This window comes from Cetorhinus maximus, chromosome 2, assembly GCF_964194155.1.
Source record: "Cetorhinus maximus chromosome 2, sCetMax3.hap1.1, whole genome shotgun sequence".
In the NCBI taxonomy this organism is placed as follows: Eukaryota; Metazoa; Chordata; class Chondrichthyes; order Lamniformes; family Cetorhinidae; genus Cetorhinus; species Cetorhinus maximus.
Genome location: NC_135880.1, coordinates 151,331,766 through 151,359,764, shown reverse-complemented (window position 1 = coordinate 151,359,764; position 27,999 = coordinate 151,331,766). Strand labels below are relative to the sequence as shown.

At 41.1% G+C, this 27,999-nt stretch overlaps 1 protein-coding gene across 4 annotated transcripts in view; it reads left to right on the top strand.

The window, feature by feature from the left end:
- The window catches only part of LOC144698702 (adhesion G protein-coupled receptor L3-like), an 891,299-nt gene that overhangs the window by 493,578 nt on the left and 369,722 nt on the right, over positions 1-27,999 (top strand). For all 4 annotated transcript variants that reach the window (XM_078570511.1, XM_078570510.1, XM_078570509.1 and 1 more), the window contains exon 5: positions 8,301-8,410. In XM_078570511.1, coding sequence (XP_078426637.1) covers positions 8,301-8,410 — 110 coding nt within the window. The remainder of the gene's footprint in view (positions 1-8,300; positions 8,411-27,999) is intronic.

Below are 27,999 nucleotides of genomic sequence, written 5' to 3'. Positions count from 1 at the left end.
GACCTTGGGTCATGTCCAAACCTGATATCAGTCAAGATAACATGGAACAGTGAATGTCAGAGTCCTGTCTATTGGCAAGCTCAACTTGTGGTTTGATATAACAGCAAAGGACAGCTGGACCGCTCTGTTGAATGATTGCTTTTGAAATTTGTTTGGGTTGGGAAAGGTTGGGAAACCCAAAGAACTTTAGCTCTCAAAATTTCATGTAGAGACATTCATCGAAAAGCCTATGTAGCAGCTGCTGAGTGTTTTATCAGGTTTGCAACACAACATATGTGCTGTTGTAAATTTAGATGAAAGTTAAGTCACTGCTGTCCAGGTACACACTATGTAGAGAGCAATCTCTGATGATCCTTAATTCACAGATTTCCTGTCATTTGATCAGTCTTGCTTTAAAACAAAATTTCTTGCAACCTCACTCAAAGGGAACAACTTCTAGAATGAGGTAAGTTTAAAAAAAAAAGCCAATATTAATTTTTTCTATTTTATGTATATTATTACAGATCTGTTTGACATGTGTTTCTACAATATTCTTGGAACTGTGCCACATGAATTTAGCAGAAATAGAGAGTTGATTGCATCCTCCTCTATCATTGACCCCAGATGTCCAATATCCTCCCTGTACCAATATCATGCCAGTTTCCTGAAGTGCAGTTTTGTAGTTCTGGCCCAACAAAACAATAATCTGAATAGCTTAATTCTAAATATTCTCACATTTCAGAGCTGAGCTATGTATTCCCCCAAGTTAGCTATCACCAGTTTCCTCTGCAATTGACCGAGAAATTGCTGGAGCAATGCATCTCATGGCATGCACTGTGAATTGATTTTTTTTTATCACCCTTCAGATTATATTGTTTTTGCCCTGCAAATTGCTAGAAATTTGAATTGATAAAGATGCAGTCATGTCTGGAACTTCATGAATGCCTGGTCCAACATTCTCCCTCCTTAACCAATGAAAAAGGGTACAGAAGGAAAGAAAACAAATGATGGAGAGGAGAGTAGGATGAATGGGAATTAAATTGGATAATGCAAGAGAAATAGGAGAGGGAAAGAACGATTGGATCAAGAGAAAGAGAGAAAAAGAGAAAGGACAAGTAAGAACATGACAAAATTAAAAATCTTCTAGTAACAATTTCTTACTTGCAGGAGTGAGACATCAGTTTCAGTGCTCCCTTTTCTTGGGCTGAAGGTTTAGTTTCATATCAGGTTCATAAATTATGTAACTGAAGGTCAGTATAACATCAACATGAAATACCAGCCCTAAAAGTCTGTGGGGAATAAAAGAAGAACTATTTGCATTTGTTTGGCACTTTTTGAAGTGTAGGCACTGTTGTAATGCAGGTAATGTGGCAATTTGCAAATTCCCACAAACAGCAATGTGATAATGACTAGATAACCTGTTTTTGTAATCTTGATTGAGGGATGAATATTGGCCAGGATACCGGAGATAACTCCCCCTGCTGTTCTTTGGGATCTTTTACATCCACCCAAACAGAGAGATGGGGCCTCAGTTTAACGTCTCATCCAAAAGGCAGTGCAGCACTCACTAAGTGCTACTGGAGTATCAGTCTTGGTTTTTGTGCTCAAACTATGGAGTAGGACTTGAATCTGGAACCTTGTAATTCTGAGGCAAGACCAGTTGAACCATGGAAGATTAATTTGTGTTAATGGCATAAGATTCTTGACACTCATGGGACATTGAAGGCTGTTGCTCTTTTCAGACTAATAGTGGAGCAGTGCAAACCACCTGTCAATTTGTGGTGATTCAGAACGAATGGCATATCTGTTCCTCATTATGCATTGTTGGGTTTTTAATGCAGTAACAATGGTAGGTGCTGTGAACTCGCCATTATTTTTGTAGCATTTTCTAGGCCATACCTGTTAACAAACTAAATCCCTGGACCTAGTCAGCACTATAATTTTAATAACGTTCTATTTTTTTGTCTCTCTTCTACTCTTGGTGTCTACAAATTATGTCTCTGTCCCAGCCAGAGAGAGAGTCTAAAGTTGACTTCTGACTCTCCACCAACTCCGCATGTCAGGAATTTCCCATGTGAGCTGCCAATCAAGCTTGCTGCTGTCTAATTAGTTGTGGGTTCCCTGGCAGGTACCAACTCCATCCCCCGCTCTTGGCTCAAATTTGTGAAGCCATCGCAACACATTAGGTGTAAATGTCCTAAGAATGTCTTAACCGAATTTTTGCAAGTTGACCTAAGTGGCAAGAAACTATTTTAGGCAGAAAGTTCACCTGGATCGAATTTGAATTTCCCAAAGCATGTGTATTGTGTGCTTTTGACTCCTTATCAGCTGTATTTTAACCTAATAGCATTATGTCGAGGCCAATTCTGAAGTGTTACAAATGTTCATCTGCTGCAGATTGAGTGTGACCATTAGTGGCCCATCTGAAAAATGAAATGCTAGTACAGAATTATGACTATTTAAGAAGAGAGCAACAGCAAAAAACTTATATTTATATAGCGCCCTTAACTTAGTAAAAAAATCCCAAGGCGTTTCACAGGAGCATTATAAAACAAAGTATGACACCAAACCATATAAGGAGATGTTAGGACAAATGACTAAAAGCTTGCTCGAAGAGGTACTCTTTAAGCAGTGCCTTGAAGGAAGGAGGTGAGAGTATTCCAGGGCTTGGCACCTAGGCAACTGAAAACGCAGCCACCAATGGTGGAGTGATTAAAATTGGGATTGCACAATAGGCCAGAATTAGAGGTACACAGTTATCTCGGAGAGTTATGGTACTGGAGGAGAATACAGTGATAGAGGTAAGTGAGCTGAGAAAGAAAAAGGGAGGTGGAATCAAACTCTAAATCTGGAGAGCAAGTTTTGTAATTAAGATCAGCACATACCCCGAATTAATCAGACTTATTTTGGTTTATTGTTTTATTTATTTATACTGCAGCTACTGTCTGAGATCTATCTGTCGTATTGTTCCCACCACATTTGGTGCAGTTCCCCATTTATCCTGCTTTTTATTTTTTATTTATTTGTTTGAGGTGTGGGCATCACTGGGGAAGGTGGTGGTGAGCTGCCGCCTTGAACTGCTGCAGTCCATGTACTATAGGCACACCCACAATGGTGTTAGGAAGGGAGTTCCATGAAGATTGGCCAAGTAGTGGATAGTGTAGAGGATAGCCATAATCTCCAAAACGATATAGATGGGTTGGTGGAGTGGGCGGTAAAGTGGCAGATGGATTTTAACATAGAGAAGTGTGAGGTCATACATTTAGAGAGGTCAAACAGTTACAGGGATTACACAATAAATGGGAATATACTAAGAGGGGTAGGTGAAGTGAGAGATCTTGGCGTACAAGTGTACAGGTCCCTGAAGGCAGCAGTTCAAGTAGACAAGGTTGTAAAGAAGGCATATGGAATGCTCTCCTTCATTGTCAGAGGTATAGAATATATAAGTAAGGATATAATGTTGGAATTGTATAAAATACTGGTGAGGCCACAACTGGAGTATTGTGTGCAGTTCTGGTCACCATGTTACAGGAAGGACGCAATAGCTCTGGAGAGAGTGCAGAGGAGGTTTACAAGAATGTTGCCAGGGTTAGAAAAGTGTAGCTACAAGGAGAGATTGGATAGGTTGGGGTTATTTTCCTTAGAACAAAGAAGGCTGAGAGGTGACTTGATTGAGGTGTACAAAATTATGAGGGGAATAGATAGAGTGGACAGGATAAAATTGTTTCCCTTGGTGGAGAATTCTAGAACCAGGGGACATAGATTCAAGATAAGTGGCAGAAGGTGTAGGGGGGACATGAGGAAGAACTTTTTACGCAGAGGGTAGTGGGCGTCTGGAATTCGCTGCCCAAGTTGGTGGTAGAGGCAGAAACTCTAAACTCTGTTAAAAAGTACCTGGATGTGCACCTAAAGTGCTATAAGCTGCAGGGCTATGGGCCAGGTGCAGGAAGGTGGGATTAGAAAGGGCACCTGGGTGTCCTCAGGCTGGCATGGACAAGATGGGCCGAATGGCCACCTCCTGTGCTGTAACTTTTCTATGGTTCTATGTTGACTCAGCGACAGTGAAGGAATGGTGATATATTTCCAAGTCAGGATGCTGTGTGGCTTGGAGAGGAACTTCCAGGTAGTGGTGTTCTCAAGCCCTTGGCCTTTGAGGTGGTAGAGGTCATGGGTTTGGAACCTGTTGTCAAAGGAGGCTTGGTGAGTTGCTGCAATGCATCCTGTAGATGATACACATTGCTGCCACTGTGCATCGTTGGTGGAGGGAGTGAATATTGAAGGTGGTGGATGTGCTGCCAATCAATCTGGCTGCTTTGTCCTGGACAGTGTCAAGCTTATTGAGTGTTGTTGGGGCTACACTCATCCAGGCAAGTGGACAGTATTCCATCACACTCCTGACTTGTGCCTTGTAGATGGTGGACAGGCTTTGGGGCGGTCAGGAGGTAAGTTGCTTGCCATGAAATTCTCAGTCTCTGAACTGCTGTTGTAGCCACAGTATTTATATGGCTGGTCCTGTTCTATTTCTGGTCAATGGTAACCCCCAGGCTGTTGATATTGGGGGATTCAGTGAAGGTAATGCCATTGAATGTCAAGGAGAGATGGTTGACTTCTCTCTTGTTGGAGATGGTCATTGCCTGGCACTTGTGTGGTGCAAATGTTACTTGCCACTTGTCTCCCCAAGACTGGATATTGTCCAGGTCTTGCTGCGTTTGGACATGGACTGCTTCAGTATCTGAGGAGTCGTGAATGGCGCTGAACATTGTGTGATCATCAATGAACATCCCCACTTCTGACTTTATGATGGAAGGAAAGTCATTGATGAAGCAGCTAAAGGTGGTTAGGCCTAGGACACTACCCTGAGGAACTCCTGCAGTGATGCCCTGGAGCCGAGATGATTCACATCCAACAATGACAACCATCTCCTTTTGTGCTAGGTATGACTCCAACCAGTAGAGAGTTTTGCCTTGATTTCCATTAACTCCAGCTTTGCTAGGGCTCCTTGATGCCACACTTGGTCAACTGCGGCTTGATGTCAAGGGCAGTCACTCTCACCTCACCTCTGGAGTTCAGCTCTTTTGTCCATGTTTAGACCAAAGCTGTAATGAGGTCAGGAGCTGAGTGGCCCTGGCAGGACCCAAACTGACCACTAGTGAGCAAGTTATTACTGAGTGTTACTTAATAGCATTCTCGACGACCCTCTCCATTACTTTACTGATTGGCCGTCTTGGATTTGTCTTGCATTTTGTGTACAGGACATACCTGGGCAATTTTCCACATTGCTAGGTGGTTGGCAGTGTTGTAGCTGTACTGGAACAGCTTCTCTAGGGGAGCAGCTAGTTCTGGAGCCCAAGTGTTAAATACTATTGCTTAAGTTGTCAGGGCCCATAGACTTTGCAGTATCCAGTGCCTGCAGCCGTTTCTTGCTATCATGTGGAATGAATCGAATTGGCTGAAGACTGGCATCTGTGATGCTGGGGACTTCAGGAAGAGGCAAAATGTATCATAAACTTGATACTTCTGGGCTGGAGAGGGTTGCCAATGGTTCAGCCTTGTCTTTTGCACTGATGTGCGTGGCTCATTCATCATTGAGAATAGGGATATTTATGGAGCCGCCTCCTCCAGTTCGTTGTTTAATTGTCCACCACCATTCATGACTGGATGTGGCAGGACTGCAGAGCTTAGAACTGATTCTTTTGTTGTGAGATCTTTTAACCCTGTCTATTGCATGCTGCTTCAACAGTTTGGCATGCAAGTAGTCCTATGTGGCAGCTTCACCAGGTTGATACTTCATTTTTAGGTATACCTGGTGCTGCTCCTGGTATGCCCTCCTGCACTCTTCATTGAACCAGTGTTGATCCCCTGGCTTGATGGTAATGATAGAGGTGGGGGTATGCTGGGCCGTGAGGTTAGAAATTGTGGTTGAATACAATTCTACTGCTGCTGATGGGCCACAGCACCTCATGGGTGCCCAGTTTTGAGTTGCTATATCTGTTTAAATCTATCCCATCTAGAATGGTGTTACCGCCACACAACACGATGGAGGATATCCTTAATGTGAAGGTGGGACTTTGTCTCCACACATATTGTTACGTATACTGTCATGGACAGATGCACCTGTGACAGGCAGATTGGTGAGGACGAGGTAAAGTAGGTTTTTCCATCTTGTTGATTTCCTTACCATCTGTCACATCTATGTCATTTAGGACTCCGCTACCTTGGTCAGTAGTGGTGCTACCGAGCCACTCTTGGTGATGGACATTGAAGTCCCCCACCCAGAGTACATCCTGTGCCCTTGATACTCTGTGTTTCTTTTGGTTGGTCCTAAACATGGAGGAGTACTGATTCATCAGCTGAGACGGGGCGTCAGGTGATAATCAACCCTGCCATGAAACTTCATAGGGTATGGAGTCTGTGTTGAGGATCCCAGGGCAACTTCCTCATGACTGTACAACTGTGCTGCCCACCTCTGATGGATCTGTCCTGCAGTTGGGACAGGATATATCCAAGGATGGTGATGTTGGTGTCTGGGACATTGTCTGTAAGGTATGATTTGATGAGTATGACGATGTCAGGCTGTTGGTTGATCAGTCTGTGGGACAGCTCTCCCAACTTTGGGACACACCCCCCCAGCTGTTAGTAAAGAGGACATTGCAGGGTTGACAGGCTGGTTGTCCGTTGTCATTTTGTTGCCTAGGTTGATGCTGGGTGGTCCGTCCGTTTCATTCCTTTTAAGCTTCATAGCAATTTGACACAACTGAATGGCTTGCTAGGCTATTTCAGAGGGCATTTAAAAGCCACCCACATTGCTGTGGATCTGGAGTCACATGTAGGCCAGACCAAGTAAGGAAGGTTTCCTTCCCTCAAGGGCATTAATGAACCAGATGGTTTTTTTTAAGACAATTGACTTATTGTCACCATTAGACTAGCTTTTAATTCCAGATTTATTAATTGAATTTAAATTCCACCAGCTGCCAGGGTATAATTTGAGCTCATGACCCAGAGCATTAGCCTAGTTCTCTGGATTACTAGCCCAGTTACATTACCACCACACCATAGCCCCTCCCTTGGCTGGAGCCATAATTTTCATATCCACAAAGACTTTTGTTGACAGTTCAAACATTTAATTCACATCTCCTCATCTCCTCTAAACACATCTTTTTGTTTAATCGTTCCTTTACCCACTCCCTTTGGCCATGCACCTTCAACAGTTTTGTCATTTAATTGCTCCTGTCTTCCACTGAATCGCAGAGTTTCCATTTTGTTCTTTTTCCACCCTTCCCCCTTTCACACATGTAAAACCTATTACATTTCTAACTTTTCCCAGTTCTGATGAAAGGCCCTTGATTTGAAATTTTAACTTTGTTTCTCTCTCCCTAAATGCTGCCAGACCTACTGATTTTGTTTTTGTTTCAGATTTCCAATATTCCTTAGTATTTTGTTTTGGTACTAGAATTCAGAGTATTTGCCTATTTCTTTGTCCATCAGCTAAGATGTAACCATTGAGAAAGTACAGGAGGATGTGCCTGTGTTCTTGTAACTTGTTCAAACACCAATGATTTTTCTCCAGTGCCCTCTAATGAAGCTGGACCCCAAGTGGTTTCAAATCTCAGGTGGTGTTGAACTATCTCATCTCACTTCAGAGTCACACTGAGCTTTGAATCTAGATCTGCACTTCAATATTTGGGTAGCGGAGAAGTGGAAATTGCATTATAGTCATGATAAAATTACAATATAAGTGGACCCTTAAACCACTTTGCTGGTCTCAGTTTTCCAGTGATGTTATTGTGATGTCAACAGAAATCCAAGCTCTAATTCTGTTGTCTCTTTTGAATCAGGTTCATGGTAGCAGAGCCCTTTCTGACTAATATTAAAAGATATTCTGAAAATAAAACTCCTCTTTAATGATAACCTTTTTGCTCACCTCCATAATTTGCTGTGAAACAATATACCTTTGAAGAAGACTAACACACTGGTAGAGTTATTTATAAAATACAGAAGATTATGGGTGGATTGAGGAGATGTATCCAGCCCCTTCTGGACAGATGCTGCTTCTTAGTGGCACCAGTCTCAAATTCACTTAGATGCTGGACATGAACGTTTTTGAAATGCATTTGTGATTGCCCATTACCTTTCCAAAGCTGCCTTCAAATATGTAACAACAGTATTTTTATGCAGCTTACAATTATTTTCTCTCATGGATGCAGGGTACTCCTTTTGCTTCATGTATTTGTGACTGGGGCTTGGAATTGAAGAAAGTGCTGCAATCCAGGAATTCTTTGACCAGATCGACAATAATGAGTGCTTTCTATCTTCTTTTCCAGGTGTAATAATCGTACCCAATGCTCAGTTGTAGCTGGACCAGATGTGTTTCCAGATCCGTGCCCAGGAACCTACAAGTATCTGGAAGTTCAGTATGAATGTGTTCCATACAGTAAGTATGCTATTGTGCTTGGGTACCTTCTCCATTTGAACATTCTTCCTTGTTTTTCTCCAAAATGTTACCACTAATCGTTATGTAGATTTGTGTAGAGACCTTGGGACATACAATCAAATATGCTGCAGAACTTTACATCACATAGTGCAATGGCACTTAAGATTCAGGTACATGCATTTTGTGAATTGTGCTAAACTCTGTTGCCATTTTTCATCAAACTAGAAGTATTTAAAAATACAAAGGAGGGAGGACTGTACTTCAAGTACACATCTACAAACATATGAACATATGAATTAGGAGCAGGAGTAGGCAACTTGGCCCCTTGAGCCTACTCAGTAAGATCAAGGCTGATATGATTGTAACCTCAGCCCCACATTCCTGCCTGTCCCCAATAACCTTTTGCCCCCTTGTTAATCAAGAATCTATCTAGCTCTGCCTTAAAAATATTCAAAGACTCTGCTTCCACTGCTTTTTGGGGAAGAGAGCTCCAAAGACACTCAAGCCTCTGAGAGAAAAAATTTTCTCCTTACTCTGTCTTAAATTATTTTTAAACAGTGACCCCTAGTTCTAGATTCTGCCACAAGAGGAAACATCCCCTCCACATCCACCCTGTCAAGACTCCTCAGTATCTTAAAGGTTTCAATTAAGTCGCATCTTACTCTTCTAAATTCAACTGGATACAAGCCTAACCTGTCCAGCCTTTCCTCGTAAGACCTGCCCAATCCTGATATTAGTCTAGTGAACTTTCTCTGAACTGCTTCTAATGCATTTACATCTTTCTTTAAATAAGGAGACCAGCACTGTACACAATACTCCAGAAGTGGTCTCACCAATGCCCTGGACAACTGAAGCATAACCTCCCTACTTTTGTGATCAATTCCCCTCACAACAAAAGATAACATTCTATTAGCTTTCCCAATTACCTGCTGCACCTGCATACTAATCTTTTGTGATTCATGCACTGTGACACCCAGACCCCTCTGAATCTCAGAGCTCTGCAATCTCTCACCATTCAGGTAATAAGCTTCATTTTTATTCTTCCTGTCATACTGAACAATTTCACATTTGCCCACATTATACTCCATTTGCCAGATCCTTGTCCACTCACTGAATCTATGTCACTTTGTAGCCTCCTTACATCCTCTTCACAATTTACTTTCCTACCTGCCTTTTTGTCATCAGCAAATTTAGCAACATCCCTTCATTCCCTTCATCCAAGTCATTTATATAAATTGTAAAAGTTGAGGTCCCAGGACTGATCCCTGTGGCACACCACATCCTGCCAACCAAAAAAGGACCCATTTATGCCAACCCTCTGCTTCCTGTTAGCTAATTAATCTTCTATCCAATATGTACTCCCTACACCATGAGCTTTTATTTTCTGCAATAAATTTTGATGTGGCACTTTACTTAGATTTCCAGAAGGAATTTGATATCATCCATCCACTGGTTCCCCTTTATCTACAGCACATGTGACTCCTTTAAAGAACTCCAATAAATTGGTTAAACATGATTTCTCTTTTACAAAACCATGTTGACTCTGCCTGATTGCTTTGAATTTTTCTAAGTGCTCTCCTATAACATCTTTGATAATAGCTTCTAACATTTTCCCTATGACAGATGTTAGGCTAACTAGCTTGTAGTTTCCTGCTTTCTGTCCCCCTCCCATTTGGAATAAAGGAGTCATATTTGCTATTTTCCAATCTAATGGAACCTTCCATGAATCTAGCGAATTTGGAAAATTAAAACCAATACATCAACTATCTCACTAGCCTCTTCTTTCAAGACTATAGGGTGAAGTCCATCCAGACCTGGGGATTTGCCAGCCCGTACCCCCAACAATTTGCTCAATACCACTTCCCTGGTGATTGTAATTTTCCTGTGTTAACCCTCTTTTCCATTTCCTGGTTTACAGCTATTTCTGAGATGTTACTTGCGTCCTCTATAGTGAAGACTGAAGCAAAATACCTGTTTAATTCATCAGCCATCTCCCTACTTTCCATTATCAATTCTCCAAATGCACTCTCTATAGGACCAATGCTCACTTTGTTAACTCTTTTCTTATTTAAATATCTATAGAAACTCTTACTATCTGTCTTTATATTACTAGCTTTCTCTCGTATGCTAATTTCCTTCCCCCCTTATTAATCTTTTTGTCATTCTATGCTGTTCTTCATATTCTTTCCAATCTTCTGACCTGCTACCCATCTTTGCTGGTGAATAATATACACCTGTTTTTTTAAAACCTGGCCCAATTGATCTGTTCATCCATTGGATTGCACCATAACTCTGATAGTTAGTGAAATTTCAGAACTGAGCAGTCTTGCCTCATTTAGTGGGCAATGCAACTTTGCAAAGAATTTTATTTTAACAAGTGGGGTTGCTACACTGTGCACTCAGCGCTACACAATTCTGATTTTTTTTCCATAAAAGGGTGCAATTGTTAACTAATCTAATCGGTCTTCTCATATTCTGAAATACTATGTAAAAATAAAAATTGTAATGCTGACCATTAAATCAAAATTTACTGTGCGGTTAATCTAGCCCACAAACAACTTTATCCGTATAAAAAAAGGTGTTAATTGTTGTCTTGAAAAAATTGAAACTAAAGTTAGCAGGGAAGTAATGACGAGTAATGTTCCAAGTGTCTTTTCAGCTCGTATGAATGCGTGTGTGTTTCAATCATCCCTAAACTGGTTTTACAGCAACTGAAAAGTCCTTTTGTTTCATTCCATTACTAGGAGTTACAGCTTTCTAAGATTTGATTTTGACATCCCCATTGTATAAGTGTGTGTATATGTGTCTTTACTTTTGAAGATCAGTTCATTACATTTACTCCTGAAATTCAATTGGCACGGTTTGGTGTTCAAGACAGAGATTGATAAATTTCTAGATACTAATGATATCAAGGGATATGGGGATAGTGTGGGAAAGTGACGATGAGGTTGATGATCAGCCATAATCTAGTTGAATGGTGGAGCAGGTTCAAGGGGCTGAATGGCCTACTCCTCCTCCTATGTTCCTATTGATCAACTGGCAAAGCTACAGAGGCCCCAAAACCATTAGTTATGTTTTGGAATCATTCATCTTACTTTCCAGGTGGTGTAATCACCTTGTTTTTCAAAGATCTGTCTGACGCCTTGAAAATGTACTAGTGAATCATTTTTCATTACCACCCTCGAAATCCTCTTCTATAATCAACCACCCCCGGAAATTGTACATCGACACAAATTGACTTCCATTTTTAGCTCCTGCTTTCTCAGTAGGTAGCCCCAGTTTTAGCTTGCCCCATCAGAACAGCGAAGCTGTAGATGAAGACCTAAAACTTTCTTGCATTCTTTGAGTCCATAATGATTTTAACTGCTTGATTGCCTTTAGACTTTAGAAAACTCAAAATAGTAACATGTCGCAGCTTAAAATAATTTTAAGGAACATAGCCTCCGCTGGCAATGACATCTCCAATGATATTTTTACAGATAGATAGAAATGAACAAGGAGAATTAATGAGTCACTTGTAATCACCCACTTGGTAGATGTCATACCCAATTTTGAAACTGAGCCAATATGATTTTTTTATTCTTTCATGGGATGTGGGTGCCACTGGCAAGGCCAGCATTTGTTGCCCATCCCTATTTGCCTTTGAGAAGGTGATGGTAAGCCATCTTCATGAATCGCTGCAGTCCATCTGGTGCAGGTACACCCACAGTGCTGTTAGGACCTGATCTTATTTGTTGTAGGAGCACTAGCCCTGAGCTAGAATGAGGCAAACAATCCATAGTTTCTGTTCCAAGTGTCTAGTGTCAATATGTATGGACGCCGCAGGAGGAGAAAAATGTCCTTACCCTTACAGTTCTTACTGAACAAAATAATAAAGATATAAAATAAATCATCTCTAACCTAGGAATTTAAGGAAGGCCAACCCAGCAGTGCAGGAATCCCCCAACCCCTTCTCATTTTTCAATCAATATTCAGTTCTGGAGGGCCTCATCCTCATTCTCCTGATGACTGGGGAAGCAAAAGCAATCCGAGATTTGATAGTTGGGGGAACAGAAGTCATGGCTGCAGACATGATTCCAGAATGACATATTGACCCCCCCCCCCAGTGCAAGGGTCAAGGATGTCACTCAGCAGCTACAGAGCACTCTGAGGTGGAAGGATGAACAGCCAGAGGCTGTGATCCATATCGGTACCAACAACATGGGTAGAAAGGGGAATACATTCCTGCAGACAGATTTTAGGAAGCGAAGAAAGAAATTAGCAAGAAGGACCTCAAAGTCAGTAATTTCTCAATTACTCACAGTGCCACATGCTACTGAGTATAGATATAGGATAGAACAGGTGAATAAGTGGCTGGAGAGATTGTGCAGAAGGAAAGACTTTAGATTCATCAGACATTGAAACAATGTTTTGGGGAGATGGGACCTGCATAGGCCACAGGGGTTCCACCTGAATAGAAACAGGACCAATATCCTTGAGTGGTGGTTTGTCACTGCTATTCAGGGTCATTTACATTAATTTGGCAAGGGAATGGGAACCACGATGGAACATTAGAGAGGAAAAACAAAGTGCGCAAAGAATTGAAAGAGAGAGCACTAAAGAAATACTAAGATGTTAGGTGGGGTCAGGCAAAAAGGAATGTCAAAAGGTCAAAATTGGGGTTACTATGCATGTATGTGAATGCATGGAGCATGAGAAATAAGGTTGGTGATCACAGATAGTCGTGTGGGAATGTGATGTCATTGTGATAACAGAAACCTGGCTCAAAAGGGGCAGCATTAGGTACTAAATACTGCTGGATAGAAGGTGTTTAGAAAAGATAGGGAAGGAAGGAAAGGAAGAGTATTGGCAATATTGATTTAGGATAATGTTACAGTGCTGGAGAGAGAGAAGATGCGCTAGAGGAGTCCAAGACTGAATCTATTTGGTTATAGCTAAGAAACAACAGAAGTACCATTACATACTGGCTGTATTCTATAGGCCACCAATTAATGGTAAAGATATAGATTAATAAATTTGCATGGAAATTAAATAATTGGGCACTCGTTATCCTAATATAGTCTGGGATAGTAATAGTATGGAGAGGGGGAAGAGTTTCTGAAGTGTACTCAGGAAAAAATTTCTAGAGCAGTGTATTTCTGGCCTGATAAGGAATGAGACATTGCTGGATCTGATTCTGGAGAATTAAGTGATTCAAGTGTAAATCAGCAACCTTGTGAGAAAAAGTCAAGGAGCAACGTAAAGTAAAAAATATTTCACTAGGGGAGGACCTAGTCAGTGGTTGAGAACAGAGCTGAATCGGGTAAATTGGTATCAAAGATTGGCTGGCAAAACTATATTTGAGCAATGGGCTCCCTTTAAAAAGGAGATTGTTTGGGTATAGCTGAGGTATATTCCCAAAAGGTGGAATGGCAAAACAAACAAAGCCCAGAGTTCCTGGGTGATGACAGTGATAGAGAGTAAGAGGAAGCAAAAGGAAAACTGCATGTGACAGACAAGTGAGAACCAGACTAAATAGAGAAACTTCAGAGAGGAAGTGAGAAGCAAAGAGGGAGTACGAAAATAAACTGGCAGCTAACATAAAAGGAAATTTAAAAAGTCTTCAGGCATATAAATATTAAAAGGGTGGTAAAAGGAGGGGTGGGACTGATTTAAGGACCAAAGAGGAGATTTATACCTAGAGACAGAGGTGCTAAATAAATACTTGACACCTGTCGTTATCAAGGTTGAAGATGCTGCCCAAGTTGTAATGAAACAGAAGGTAGCTGAACACTGGATGGGCTAAAGATTAATAAAAAGTAAGTATTGACGCTACTTAAAGTTGATACATCCCCAGAACTGGATGAGATGCATCTTAGGATAGTGAAGAGAAGTAAAGGTGGAAATTGCAGAGGCATTAGCCATAATCTTCCAATTCTCCTTAGATACAGAGATGGTGCCAGAGGACTGGAGAGTTGCAAATAGTACACCCTATTTCAAAAAAGGGCGTGGAGATAAGCCCAGCAATTACAGTTTAACCCAGGTGGTGAGAAAGCTTTTAAAAATGATAAGCTGGGACAAAATTAAGTCACCTGAGCAAATGTGGTTCAATTAAGGAAAGCCAGCATGCATTTGTTAAATTCAAATTGTGTTTCGCTAACTTGATTGAGTTTTTTGTTGAGGCAACAGAGAGAATTGTTTTGATGTACATGGATTTCTAATAGGCATTTGATAAAGTGACACATAAAAGGCCTGTCAGCAAAATTAAAAGCCATGGACTGAAAGGGACAGTAACTACACGAATATAAAAGTAGCTGTGTGACTGGAAGCAGAGGGAGTGGTGAATGGTTGTTTCTTGGACTGGGGGAAGATTTATACCCAGGATCAGCGGTGTACTGCCAAATTTTGAGGTGCAGGAGCACTAAGAAAATGTATTGGCCATATCATTTCTAAATCTGCTATTATGTTATTTTCGTATATATTAATCATTTGAATCCCCAAAGACCAGTAAAACCATGCTTTTTTAGTGAAAAACATTAGTGTCGGGAGGCGGTAGACATTTTATTTTGAGCCGTATGGTATTTTCAATCATTAGTCTTTAACGTAGCTAGAATTTCATTATGCAACATTCTACAGGTGAAGTATCTGTTATCCAAAATCCTCGCGTTTCGGATCTCAGATAGTTTTGGCCTTTGGATACCACATATAGGACTAGGCCTACTTACATTAGCTAGCCTAGGCTTAGGCTGTTGTATAGTCTAAAGTCAATAAAATGGCTAAACAATTAAGATGTATCACTGAATAATAAATGCAGGGTACCTGTAATAAGTTCCCACCCATGCCATCATCTGCAACCCTGCCATAGTTCAGAGTGTCGATGTATACTGCTGGGAGGCATTCTTAAATAATTCTTCCAACTTCATCTGTCTCATCAACGTTGGTTTTTGTTTCATAAGTTTGTCTTTTATTTTATAGATTGACATTATTTCTTGCTCAATGCATGTTGTTCGAGTGCATCCATCAACCCGTCACACATCTTAATAATATCGTCTCTGGGCACTTTCTCTACCGGATTCACTATGTCATCCTCATCATCACTGTTTTTGTCAAGTTAATCTTGATATAACACCTTTTCTGAAATCTCCCTGTCAGTCAAAGAATGCACGATGCATTGTTATCAGTGTTCTTCTTTGATATCCTCGGCCTCCGGGTATTCACACGTTGCATTGATATACCTTTTGCACACTCAAGGAGCTGGTTTGTCATTTTTTTTTCCCTTGTTCACATGAAAACCTTCAAAGCCTCCTTCGATATTATCATCTTCAATGAATATTGTTGCGGGTTAAAGTTGTGCCAGCCCTTGGTCAAGGACGTAGATGGCATCGTTAACTGTAAACTGCTTTTGGAAGCCTTCCAACCCCAGCCTCTGCTCACAGCACCAAATATTCTATTCAAGAAGGAGTCTTCATATTTAGATTTCATGGACCGAAAATTGCCTTGGTCCAGCGGCTGAATTAAACAAGCGGGGAAGTAAACAGCCAAAACACTTCTTCATCAAGAGTTCAGCAGGGGGATGTGTTGAACAACTGTCCAGGAACAACATTCTTTTACAGTGTTCTTCAAGTCCAGTTACCTGACAATGCGCACATGCCTCTGGTACAAAGTGGTTGTGGAACCAATCAGGAAACATGTTCCTGGTTACCCAGGCTCTCTAATTGGCGTAATGGTGAACAGGTAATGTCTGAGCACCCTTGAAGCCCCTAGGACATTTGCTGTTCCTGATTACAGCCAATTTACATTTGTGTGTGTGCCAGTCGCAGTGGCACAACAAAGGACAGTCAACCTATCCTTAGCATCCTTAACCACCTGTGGCGCGCACTCCTCAGTCATTGCTAGCGTTTCCATAGAGGCATACCGCCAGAGCAGACTCGTTTTGTCAGCATTGTAAATTTGTTCAGACAAGAGGTTTTCATCTGTAATTAGCATAGTAAGCTCATCAATAGATTGTCATGGCCTGCAGGGACTTTATCACCACAAACTTTCAAAAACTCGATACCATGACGCTGCTTGAATTTCTGTAACCAATGCTTCACAATAATTTCCATAACAGATCCAGTTCCACATTCCTACCAGAAGAAGAGGCTGATCTTGTCCTCGAGTCCTCTGCAGATTGGTGGCATCACAGCCAGGTTGTGACATATGGTGTTTGATCCCAATGCGTCAGGATGGGGGGGTCCGTGTAGCCTGACAAACATAGGTATTGATACCCGGCTTATGAGAATTCTTGAGCATGTTGGTGTTATAATTAAGTTAATTTGACTGATTCTTCGCTTACATTCTGCAGTGCTGCTTGGAATTACATGTGTACAATTTAGTAATGATCGTAAGTCCTAGGAATGTGTTGTCCAGCTTCCTCCACAAAATCCCTGAATGTATTGATTACAGAGTTAGATGACAAATTTAAACCACTTGCAGAGAGAAGATATTACCGATTCTCCCATAACCTGGTGGCATTTCAGCTGGCCAATAGTCTTTGTCAAGTACGCGTAATTGGTCGATCAGAGATGCATAACTGGATTGGGCTGCAGAGGCTGAACAAGAGCCTTTCAATGACATGGTTGTGAACATTCGATTTTCTAAATTATTAACGAGGCTGGTAAGAAACTGCTGATCATTAATGCTGATAATCTCACTGTTGCTCCCTAATGAAACTGCTCCAAACTTTCCCTGTGCGACTGCAACCTTGACCTCGAGATGTTTGTGCAAAGTCGCTCTTTTAGTCCACACAAAAAGTGTATGCTACGAAGGAGCAGTTTGTCTGCATACACAATCGTAGTTCATTTCTGCAAACACTCTGAGAGCAGGCCAAGTTCATTTAATGTGTCATACATCATGGCTATGTCTAAGAGAAACTGTTTCAACTAATCCTCATAGGTTTTCCTGCCAGACGCAGACCTTGTTTCCTCTTTCATTGTTAGTTCAAAGTGAGCACATAACGCATCATGGTTGCACCACACAGCTGACATTGTTCGAAATGAACTTGCTACCCATCTGTTGCTTAAAATGTGGCCTATTTTGGAAATTTGTTGTTCTAATTCCGCAGCGCATTCTGCCAGTTGCCTCTGATTGAGGAGTGATCTGTTATACAGAGTATAATTTGTCCTCCGATGAATGGAAGTGATTCACTCCACTAACTTCTGTCACTGAATCGTCCACTGCAAGTTCTAATCTATGGTTCAGACAATGCCAAATAATAATATCTGGGTATTGCTCCATATGTCTGTTAGTTACACTTGATTTGGTGCCCAGCATAACACTCACTCCATCATTAGCAAATGATACAAGATGCTGCTTCAAGTAGGAGTCATCAGAACCATGTTTCTAGAGACATTCAAAAAGATACTTAACTATTGTATCAGTCTTTTTTATCTGGAAGTACAATCAGATCTAAAAACATGAAGTGTGGATTATCCTTCTTATCACTCACATTTCAGATAAACTACTAGAGTAGTTTTGTTACTTAGGCTTGTATATTCATCAATAAGAATTGAAATTTTACTCTCAATTACTTTGATATGTTGGCAAATTTTCTTCCTCATCTTGGTAGCTACGTGGTCAATAATTTCTGCAGCACTGTAGCGGGAATGCAACCCAATTCCCATGTCAACACTATTTTCACTTTGAAGTTCCAGCAAGCCACAGTGGTCAGAGTAAGATCTTTTGTTTTGAGCCAAGTAATATGCAGAACAGAAAAGAGCTCAATTCACCTTTAGATGAGATATATTCAAGTTCTCACAATTTTTTCTAAAAATGTCTTCATGTGTTTTTTTTTAGTGACATGTTGTGCGGTAATGTGAGCTTTCGACAATTTGTGTTCTGCAATTTTTTTTCTGAAAGATTTTAAACGTGCACTCCAGTTGAATCCATTGTATGTCACTTGTTACAAACACCATTTATTCAAAACTCTCAATCCCTTGGACATGAAAAATGTTAAACTACCAATATTTGCGCACATTTTACAACCAAGTTTTTCATCCTTATAGCCTAAGGACATGTCTCTTTTTTCCGGTTCCACATTTCTTCTGTCCGCACAAGGCATATAGACCTGCCACTGTATCAAGTTCAGTTTCAGATTTACATTTTGTGATCTATTTTGAGTCTGACTCTGAGGCAGCTGCAGCACTGGAGCCCTCCTCTCCATCATTACTCAGTGTGACAATACTTGAATGTCCTTTACTTTCTTTACTTTCTCTATGAAAGAAGGAAGTCATTTTTTTTTGTGTTGTGGCCATTGTATTGCTATCAGGTGGTTTTGATGGTTTGATTGTTTTTTTCCCCCCCAATTACACATATAGCAGGCTCTTGGGCTTAGAGGTTTTAGAATTTGTCCTGTTTCCTGTGGGCAGTCGTAAGCAATTATGACTGAGGCCTTTCTCCCTTCATGCTAGCAGTGAGCACTGAGTAGGCCAGTGGATTTTAGGCTGTTCTATTTTACAAGATGTTAACTGCCACTTTGAGGCATCGAGAGCGGGCGTCGGGGGAAAAAAAGACAAAATACATTGACACTAAACAGGTGATGACTGGCACGCAATGCAGTGCCACCAGAAACAGAAAGTAGTTTGGGCACGCTGTTCACCTCCAGGGTTTCAACCTCACCTTCTGCGATTCCTCCGGATTGATTCGTACACTCAAGCTTTACCTTCCAACCACACTTTCAGATATTCGGCCATGTCAAGCAGAACACCACTGCTCCAAAGGCCATCATTAAAGAATCACCAACCTTCGGCTGCCTCCTCAGATCTTCTGGGCTTCTCTCGAGTCCACTTTGCTTCATGTCTGCTCCCTGCAGCTCTTTCTTTAACTTGGAGCATTTTTTTCTGTTTCTGTTGTTTTTCTTGACTCAATGGGACCTCTGATACATCACCCACATCCTCCAGCTCCACACTTAGATTATCTTTTTGTTTCCTAATAGGACCTACTCTTTCCTTAGTTATCCTCTTGCTCTTTATGTAGTTGTAAAACATCATTGGAGTTACTTGATTTTACTGATTGATATGTTTTTGTGGCCTTTTCTTTCCTAAATTCACCCCTACATGCTATATTTTTTCTCTAGGTTTTCTGAAGTATTAAGTTTCCCTTTTTTGCCTTGTTTTACACTCTATATACCTTGTTCTCTGGGGCTTTTGATTTAGCTGCTCCACTTTTTTTTCTTTGTGAGAAATGTTTACCCTAAATCACTGAATCTCCTTCTTGGAATATTTGATTTTGAATCCAGCGGCATGGATAACAAAGACAAGTCTAGTTTTGGGGGAAAACTGATATTTTATGCCGGGGTGTTGGCCCCTTTAAGAATTTATTTCTCTGGAAGATGATTTCTTGTAAAACACAAATTGCTTCTGGTAACTGATCATGTGACCAAGCTGCATGGGACGTAAACAGTAATTTAAAAAAGTAAACAAGAAGTTAATTACAGAGGAAGTGGATTTCTATGTGGGGTGGTTAAGTTTTCAAGCAGGTTTAGTTTAGAACAAGCTACCTGCAAGAAACATCCTTCCAAGAAGAATTCAGTTGAAAATCTCTGTGCTGGTTAAAAAGGTTTAAAATCTTTGATATCTGAAGGACTCTACTAGTAGTGAATTGGACTTCTGGGACAGCCAAGCTGAGAAAAGAGAGAGAGAGAGTTCCTAGATGGAAGACTCCAGAGTTAAAGAACATTAGAACCTAGAGAGTTCTAATTCAGGATGGCTAAACTTAAGAAGCTAGTGATGCCTGTGTTGAACTGGGAGCCTATAACCATGGGAATGTTGGAGGAGATTTGAAGGGACAGCCTTAACAGAAGTAAATGGAAGGCCCAAGAAATGTTAACCTCTTATACAAATCTTTGAAACAGTGCTCAGACAAAGTGGTTAATCTTCCAATTTCTGATAAGTGTCTGACTTGAGTTTTTTTGGGGATGGAAGTCAAACGGGTAGAGAAGGAAAATTGAGTTAAGAAGTTTGGTTTAGCATATAAGTAACTGTGTTCATTGTACTTTCAATATCTTTAACGTAAATGACTTGCCATTAGTATTTTTTTTTAAATTTAGTAAAATTAAGCAGTGAACCCTGTGGTATAATTATTTTAGTAAATACCTGGGTTTTCGGATTTCCCCCACAAAAATGATGATAAAAAATGTTACTGGTCTCTACTGAGATCATAACAAATGTAATGTTGAACTTACTCTAGTCAAGCGTTTTGTTTTAGATATATAATGTTAGTAATGGTGTAAAAGCAATGAAAAATGTGGACATGGGTTCACTAGGCTGCTAGGAAGGATGAGGGGTTAAAGTTCTGAAGAACATCTTGAGAAGTTGAATTTTCTTTTCTCTGGCATTGCAACTTTGAGGAGTAACTACTCATAAAGGTCCTCAAGGTTGTAAAGGATTATGACAGTAAAGAGTGATGGATTGTTTTCACTGATTGGCAAAATTGTATTGAAAGGGCTTGAGGTAAAATTGTATTGAAAGGGCTTGAATGTAACAAAGTATTAAAAAGGAACTTTTAAGAAGAATTTGAATGTTGTTGAACAAGAGACATGTCAAAGCTTTTCATCTTGCACTCATCAGGACACTTCGCAATAATACCAATTTAAGGGGAAAACAAAAATTTATACTGTATGTGAAGAGAGTGCTGATTGGTTAGCAAGTAGACTCTGGTAGAGGCGTTGCCATGGAGAATGCACCAGTGAAGGTGACTGACAGTTAACTACCAAGCATTGTTTGAGATTTAAACCAGGCAGCTTGACCTGCTTGGTCAAGGCATTGCCCAGAGGAGTCGGTCAGTGAATGGCTGTCACTTATTTTGTTTAGTTGAAACAGGCATGATATGTGTGTTCAATGAATACTGGCTCACACATTGGTGGTGGGTCTAGATCGCCATGATATAGCGCTGCAGCGCAAATATCTATGGCTTCATTAAGTGGAACATGAGTGAATTAGCTAGCAATGTCAAATGACCTTTGCAAATTTGAAGGCCGTACAGGATGATACAGGGTGGCTAGAATGTTGAATTCTCCGCCACAAGTGATAATTGAAGCAGGATAGATTGATACTTTTTTTTAAAAAAAGAGTTAGGTAATCTCACAAAACAAAGGATCACTGAAGGTTATCAGAAGCAAGCAGGAGAATCATGGAGAAAAACACTAGTGTGTACTTGATGGGTTTAACTATCTGTTTCTGTGCTGTACCATTCCACGATTGAATGAATGGCTACTTGAGGTATGTTAGATAATGAACATGCTTGAATCGCTGCAGGAAGATTGAGTTTGGGGCGAGTAAACTCTTAAGCCCAGTTTTTTTTTTGCAAAGCCTGCGTAACCAAACACAATCAGTTGAATGCTGCTGTTCAAGCCTTAAGATTTTAAGAGCATAAGAAATAGGAGCAGGAGTAGACCATGCAGGGTGTTGAGCCTGCCATGCCATTCAATACAATCATGGCTGATCTTTGGCCCCAATTCCATTTCCTGCCCACTCCCCATATCCCTCGATTCCCTGAGAGACCAAAAGTCTGTCTATCTAAGCATGGCGTAACCTGGGAACAATTGTGATGACTATGATGAACAAACTATGCATTACTTTCTAATCACTTCATAATGACTTAATTTGGGAGAAACTAATTTTATTTTGTTTCAAGTGTTGATATTTTTCTCTGTAAATTAAAATTCAACAAATCTAAAGCACTGCCTATGTAAACTAGCCCTTTTGGAAGAAGTTGAGATCTTGTGTGGTCTAAGATGTAAAATCCTTTAAATGTGTGTCCTAAAAGAAAGCAAGTGTTGGTTCTTATTTTCGACTAGCATAGCAAGATGGCAGGTTTGGATGTTTTCTATTTGTCATCCTCCAACCCTCTGCCATCCATACACCCTGCCTCCCCATTTGCTCCATTTGCTTCAAAGTGACCCGTTGCATGTCAGTTCAAGTTGTCGTTGACCAAAGATTTCACAGCATAAATATACAGTAGCAAAGATCAAAGAGTTGGTGGATTCCCTCAATCGTGACTTTAACTTGCACATGTCAACATTATTTATCTTCCTTTTCTTTCTCCGACTATACAAGTGGCAGAAATGTAATCAACATGGATGATGAATACTTGCAATCAATTGATGCTGCAGCTGCATCTCTTTCTTTTACTGCAGGCTCCAGATTTTTTCAGGAAATTGTGTTCACAGATTTTTTTGAACATTGCAATGATCCAGTATTGTTATGCACACAGGTATAATCATACAGACAGTTGGTTTTCATTTTAAGATGCATAGCAAAGAATTGGTGCTAAAGGGAATATCTTTGAATACAGTCCAGTTACTTACTAAGCACCAAACAAAGACTGACCTAAAATTGGCTTGCACTACCCTTCAAGCACATGTTGAAATAATGATGGTAACCGACAAAGATGCTGTTAAGGTAGGTGAGGGAGTGGGAAGAGGGTCCAGCATGGAGCAGAGTAGGAGAGAAGGAAATAAGCAACTCATATGTTTTAATTCACACAGCAGCCTGGGTGCACCTGGGAGTTTGAAGTTTCATTGTGCTGAATATATTGCACACATGCTAACATAGGAAACTAACAGAAGCTGATCAACAACTTTAAAAAGACAAGTTGACACAGGCCTTCCAAATGCTAGCAGCTGAAGAATGGCTTGATAACAAAGTCATGATGGAGTTGCACAACTTTTGTAACTTAAACAGTAGTTATACACAACATGAAAGCTTGAAGAAGAAATATAAATGTTGAAGGTATGAAATGGATAGTGCATTGCTAGCATTGAGCTCAATGTAAATCTGCTGTAGAAATTTTAGTCACAGCTGTTTCAACAGACCAATGTATGTCTGGGCTCGCAGCCAAGATGGGCAGCCCAATGAGAAACATTGCTCAATTGACAACTTTCTCTCTTAGATCTATTTCTCAGTTGGTCAGTGTTTATTGAAACAAGATAATGAGTTGTCAGGTACTTGCAGTTTCTGCTATTAAAGGCTGGTTGATTTACACTTTTATAGGACTGTAGCAAAAGGAGATTTATATAAGAAAGTTAGTGTTAAGGCCAGGGGATGGAGACAAAACTGAACCCCTTTATTTTCTTCACATCTGTCCATAAGTAGAGGTGTTTTAATTTTTGAAATAGGCTATGGTGTGTTCCCCCAAACCCTCTGTTTGTGAAGTCAATTTTTAAAGCAACTCGCAGCAAACTCTCTTTAGATTGAATCAGAAGTAGTGCTTATTCACACATTCAAACCCGGGGAATGGTTGCATCTTCATACATTCGCAAAAGCCCACAAAAAGAAGATAGGAAAGAGGAGGTTTTACAATTACAAATAACTTAAAGAAAAAGCACCACAGATGTGGATATCAATTAACATGATTGCCAGAGGCCAGAAAATCAGAGTTCAGCGACGGTTCCTTCACGGAGAGCTACAGTGAGCAGGATATTGCAGAATTACTTTAAAATTGATGGTGACATCAAGATGAGGTTGGCATACAGAGACTTGGTGTGCTCAGCAGGCGATGGCAGGAATCTTCCAGAGAAACAGCGTTCGAGGAGATTTAGACTTGATGCAGATTGTTGATCAACCTGGAGTCCTGCTTTGATATTTGCAGGTTGGAATTTAAACAACAGACTGAGTTGCGAGTCTGGAAATGTAATATTAAAAACTTCCAAAGGCCAGAAGCTCAGGCCATGTGCTAGTGCCCATTAATTAATCAGCTGCAGGCTAATAAACAGTTTCTATGCCTCTGGCCAAAATCCATTGTTCACCTTAGGAAATAAATGGTGGCTTTTAGCACCTCTGCAGGTAGAATGAGTTTCAAAGAACAAAGAAAAGTACAGCACAGGAACAGGTCCTTCAGCCCTCCAAGCCTGCGCCAATCATATTGCCTGTCAAATTAAAACATTTTGCACTTCCGGGGTCCTATCCCTCTATTCCCATCCTATTCATGTATTTGTCAAGTTGCCTCTTAAACACCACTATCTTACCTGCTTCCACCACCTCCTCTGGCAGCGAATTCCAGACACTCACTACCCTCTGTGTAAAAAAACTTGTCCCGCACATCTCTAAAGTTTTCTCCTCTCGCCTTAAATCTATATCCCTTAGTAATTGACTCTTCCACCCTGGGGAAAAGCTTCTGACTATCTACTCTGTCCATGCCACTAATAATTTTGTAAACTTCTATCAAGTCGCCGCTCAATCTCCGTCACTCTAGTGAGAACAATCTGAGTTTCTCCAACCTCTCCTCCTAGCTAATAACCTCCAGACCAGGCAGCATCCTGGTAAACCTCCTCTGCACCCTCTCCAACGCCTCCATATCCTTCTGGTAATGTGGCGACCAGAATTGCACGCAATATTCCAAGTGTGGCCTAACCAAGGTTCTATACAGCTGCAGCATGACTTCTCAGCTTTTATACTCAATGCCCCTGCCGATGAAGGCAAGCATGCCATATGCCTTCCTGACTACCTTATCCACATGCGTTGCCACTTTCAGTGACCTGTGGACCTGTACACCCAGATCCCTCTGCCCGTCGATGCACTTAAGGGTTCTGCCATTTCCTGTATAATTCCTACCTGTATTAGACCTTCTAAATGCATTACCTCGCATTTGTCCGGATTAAACTCCATCTGCCATTTCTCCACCCAAGTCTCCAACCGATCTATATCCCGTTGTATCCTTTGACAATCCTCTTCACTATCTGCAACTCCTCCAACCTTAGTGTCGTCTGCAAACTTACTAATTAGCCCAGTTACATTTTCCTCCAAATCATTTACATATACTACAAACAGCAAAGGTCCCTGCGGAACACCACTAGTCACAGCTCTCCATTCAGAAAAGCACCCTTCCACTGCTACCCTCTGTCTTCTATAACCAAGCCAATTCTCTATCCATCTTGCCAGCTCACCTCTGATCCCGTGCAACTTTACCTTCTGTACCAGTCTGCCATGAGGGACCTTGTTAAAGGCCTAACTGAAATCCATGTAGATAACATCCACTGCCCTTCCATTGTCGATCATCTTTGTCACTTCCTTGAAAAACTCGATCAAGTTAGTGAGACCCGACCTCCCCTTCACAAAACCATGCTCCCTCTCACTAATACGCTCATTCACTTGCAAATGGTAGTAAATCCTGTCACGAAGAATCTTCTCCAATAATTTCCCTACCACTGGCGTAAGGCTCACCGGCCTGTAATTTCCTGGCTTATCCCTGCTACCCTTCTTAAACAATGGAACAACACTGGCCATTCTCCAGTCCTCTGGGACTTCACCCGTAGCCAGTGAGGATACAAAGATTTCTGTCAAGGCCCCAGCAATCTCCTCGCTTGCCTCCCTCAGTACTCTGGGGTAGATCCCATCTGGCCCTGGGGACCTATCCACCTTAATATTCTTCAAGACGCCTAACACCTCCTCTTTTTTGATCTCAACATGATCCAGGCTATCTACACACTCTTCCCTAGACAAATCGACCGCTAAGTCCTTCTCTTTGGTGAATACTGATGAGAAGTACTCATTTAGTATCTCTCCCATTTCTTCTGGCTCCACACACAGATTCCTACCTCTGTCCCTGAGTGGGCCTACCCTTTCCCTGGCTACCCTCTTGCTTTTTACGTATGTATAAAAGGCCTTGGGATTTTCCTTAGTCCTGGTTGCCCAATAACTTTTCATGGCCCCTTTTAGCCCTCCTGACTCCTTGCTTAAGTTTCTTCCTACTTTCTTTATATTCTCCATGGGCTTCATCTGTTCCCAGCCTTCTAGCCCTTATGAATGCTTCCATTTTCTTTTTGACTAATCTCACAATATCCTTCGTTATCCAAAGTTCCTGAAACTTGCCATACTTATCCTTCATCCTAGCAGGAACATGCCGGTCCTGAATTCTTATCAACTGACGTTTGAAAGCCCCCCACATGTCGGTTGTTGATTTGCCCTCAAACATCCGTCTCCAGTCTAGATTCCTCGGTTCCTGCCTAATATTGTTATAATTAGCCTTCCCCCAATTATGCACCTTAACCCGAGGACTCCTGTTATCCTTATCCACCAGTACCTTGAAACTTACTGAATTATGGTCACTTTTCCCGAAATGCTCCCCTACTGAAACTTCGACCACCTGGCCGGGTTCATTCCCTAATGCCAGGTCCAGTATTGCCCCTTCCCTAGTTGGACTATCTACATATTGTCTCAGGAAGCCCTCCTGGATGCACCTTACAAATTTTGCACCATCCAAACCCCTAGCACTAAGTGATTCCTAGTCAATATAGGGAAAGTTAAAATCACCCACCACAACAACCCTATTGCTTTTACATCTTTCCAAAATCTGCCTACATAACTGTTCCTCAATCTCCCGCTGGCAATTGGGAGGCCTATAGTAAACCCCTTTGATGGCTTCCCCTTTGTTATAGGACCAGGCTGGAAAGACAGATCATCTGCTGGCCCCTGATTTCATTCATTGTAATGTGCCTTCGCAATGAGAGGTGTGAGATCCCCAAGAATGAGGGTCAAGCTTTTGTCTTGTAACTAATGTTAGAAATTTCCAGAAACTAGCCGGCTTGTGAATTATATGACAGTCATCTTTTAGTTCAGCACAGTCCACTTTTTAAATAAGCAAAAAGGTAAGGTTTGATTTATCAGTTTATAATCTCTTCCATGTCTTAGGGACATGACAGTTAGGACTGAAAGACTAATTTAAAGCTTTTTCACACATGACTATTACTATAGGGTTCATTTGTTCTGTACAGAGTATTGGGCAAATGGGTATTGAAGTGCCATGGGCTGAGCTTACCTTTCAAATGGTTCCCTCATTCAGACTATGGTTCATGACATCCCTGAGGGGCCGTGAAGCACAATTCATTGGACAGCTGACCCAACTGCATGAAAATTGCAGAGGGATAGGAGATGTCTATCCCCACAATAGAGCCAGCCAGGACAGGAGTGCATGGTGTGGGTTTGCGACCTGCACCTGCCTGCACCCTTATCCCATGCTGATAAAATTTTGGGGCACCAGGAATCCAAGAATCGGGTCCCGGCCACAATTTCTAAAGGTCCACAGAGTTTCCCCGACTCTGCAAAAATCCAGCCCCTGATGCCTGGTTCAGTTTACATCAATGCTTTGCACAGCAGGCATAACTGCTACTTTTCTATTGAGTCCAAGGAAGGATAGTTAAATTTTTACAGCCACAGTGTTGTATTGCTTCCACTCAGAAACCCACCTACCGCTCAATAAATGTACATAAAATGAGGAAGTTATATAACTATGAAAATGATGATGGCAATGTATGTAAATGAATATTAAGACTCCTGGTTGACTGAACTCACATCTTAACTGATAATGAGGTAGCATTGACTTTGCCTAAGATTGAGACTTAAGAGCCCCTTCGTTACTCTTCTCTCCCAAGCTCTTCAGGCAGATTCACATTTTCTAGCTAAGTTTTAAAGCTTGCCAGCCAGAGCGTTCTTTGCTTTTCTTTCTAATCATATAATGCCTTTTCTAAACAACGTACTTATTGCCAAAAATAGTAAACTTCAGTAAACTTGAAATGCTTCCTTTTTTCAATGTTGGCTGAATTTCAAATTTTAAAAAAGTGATGTACAAGGCATCCT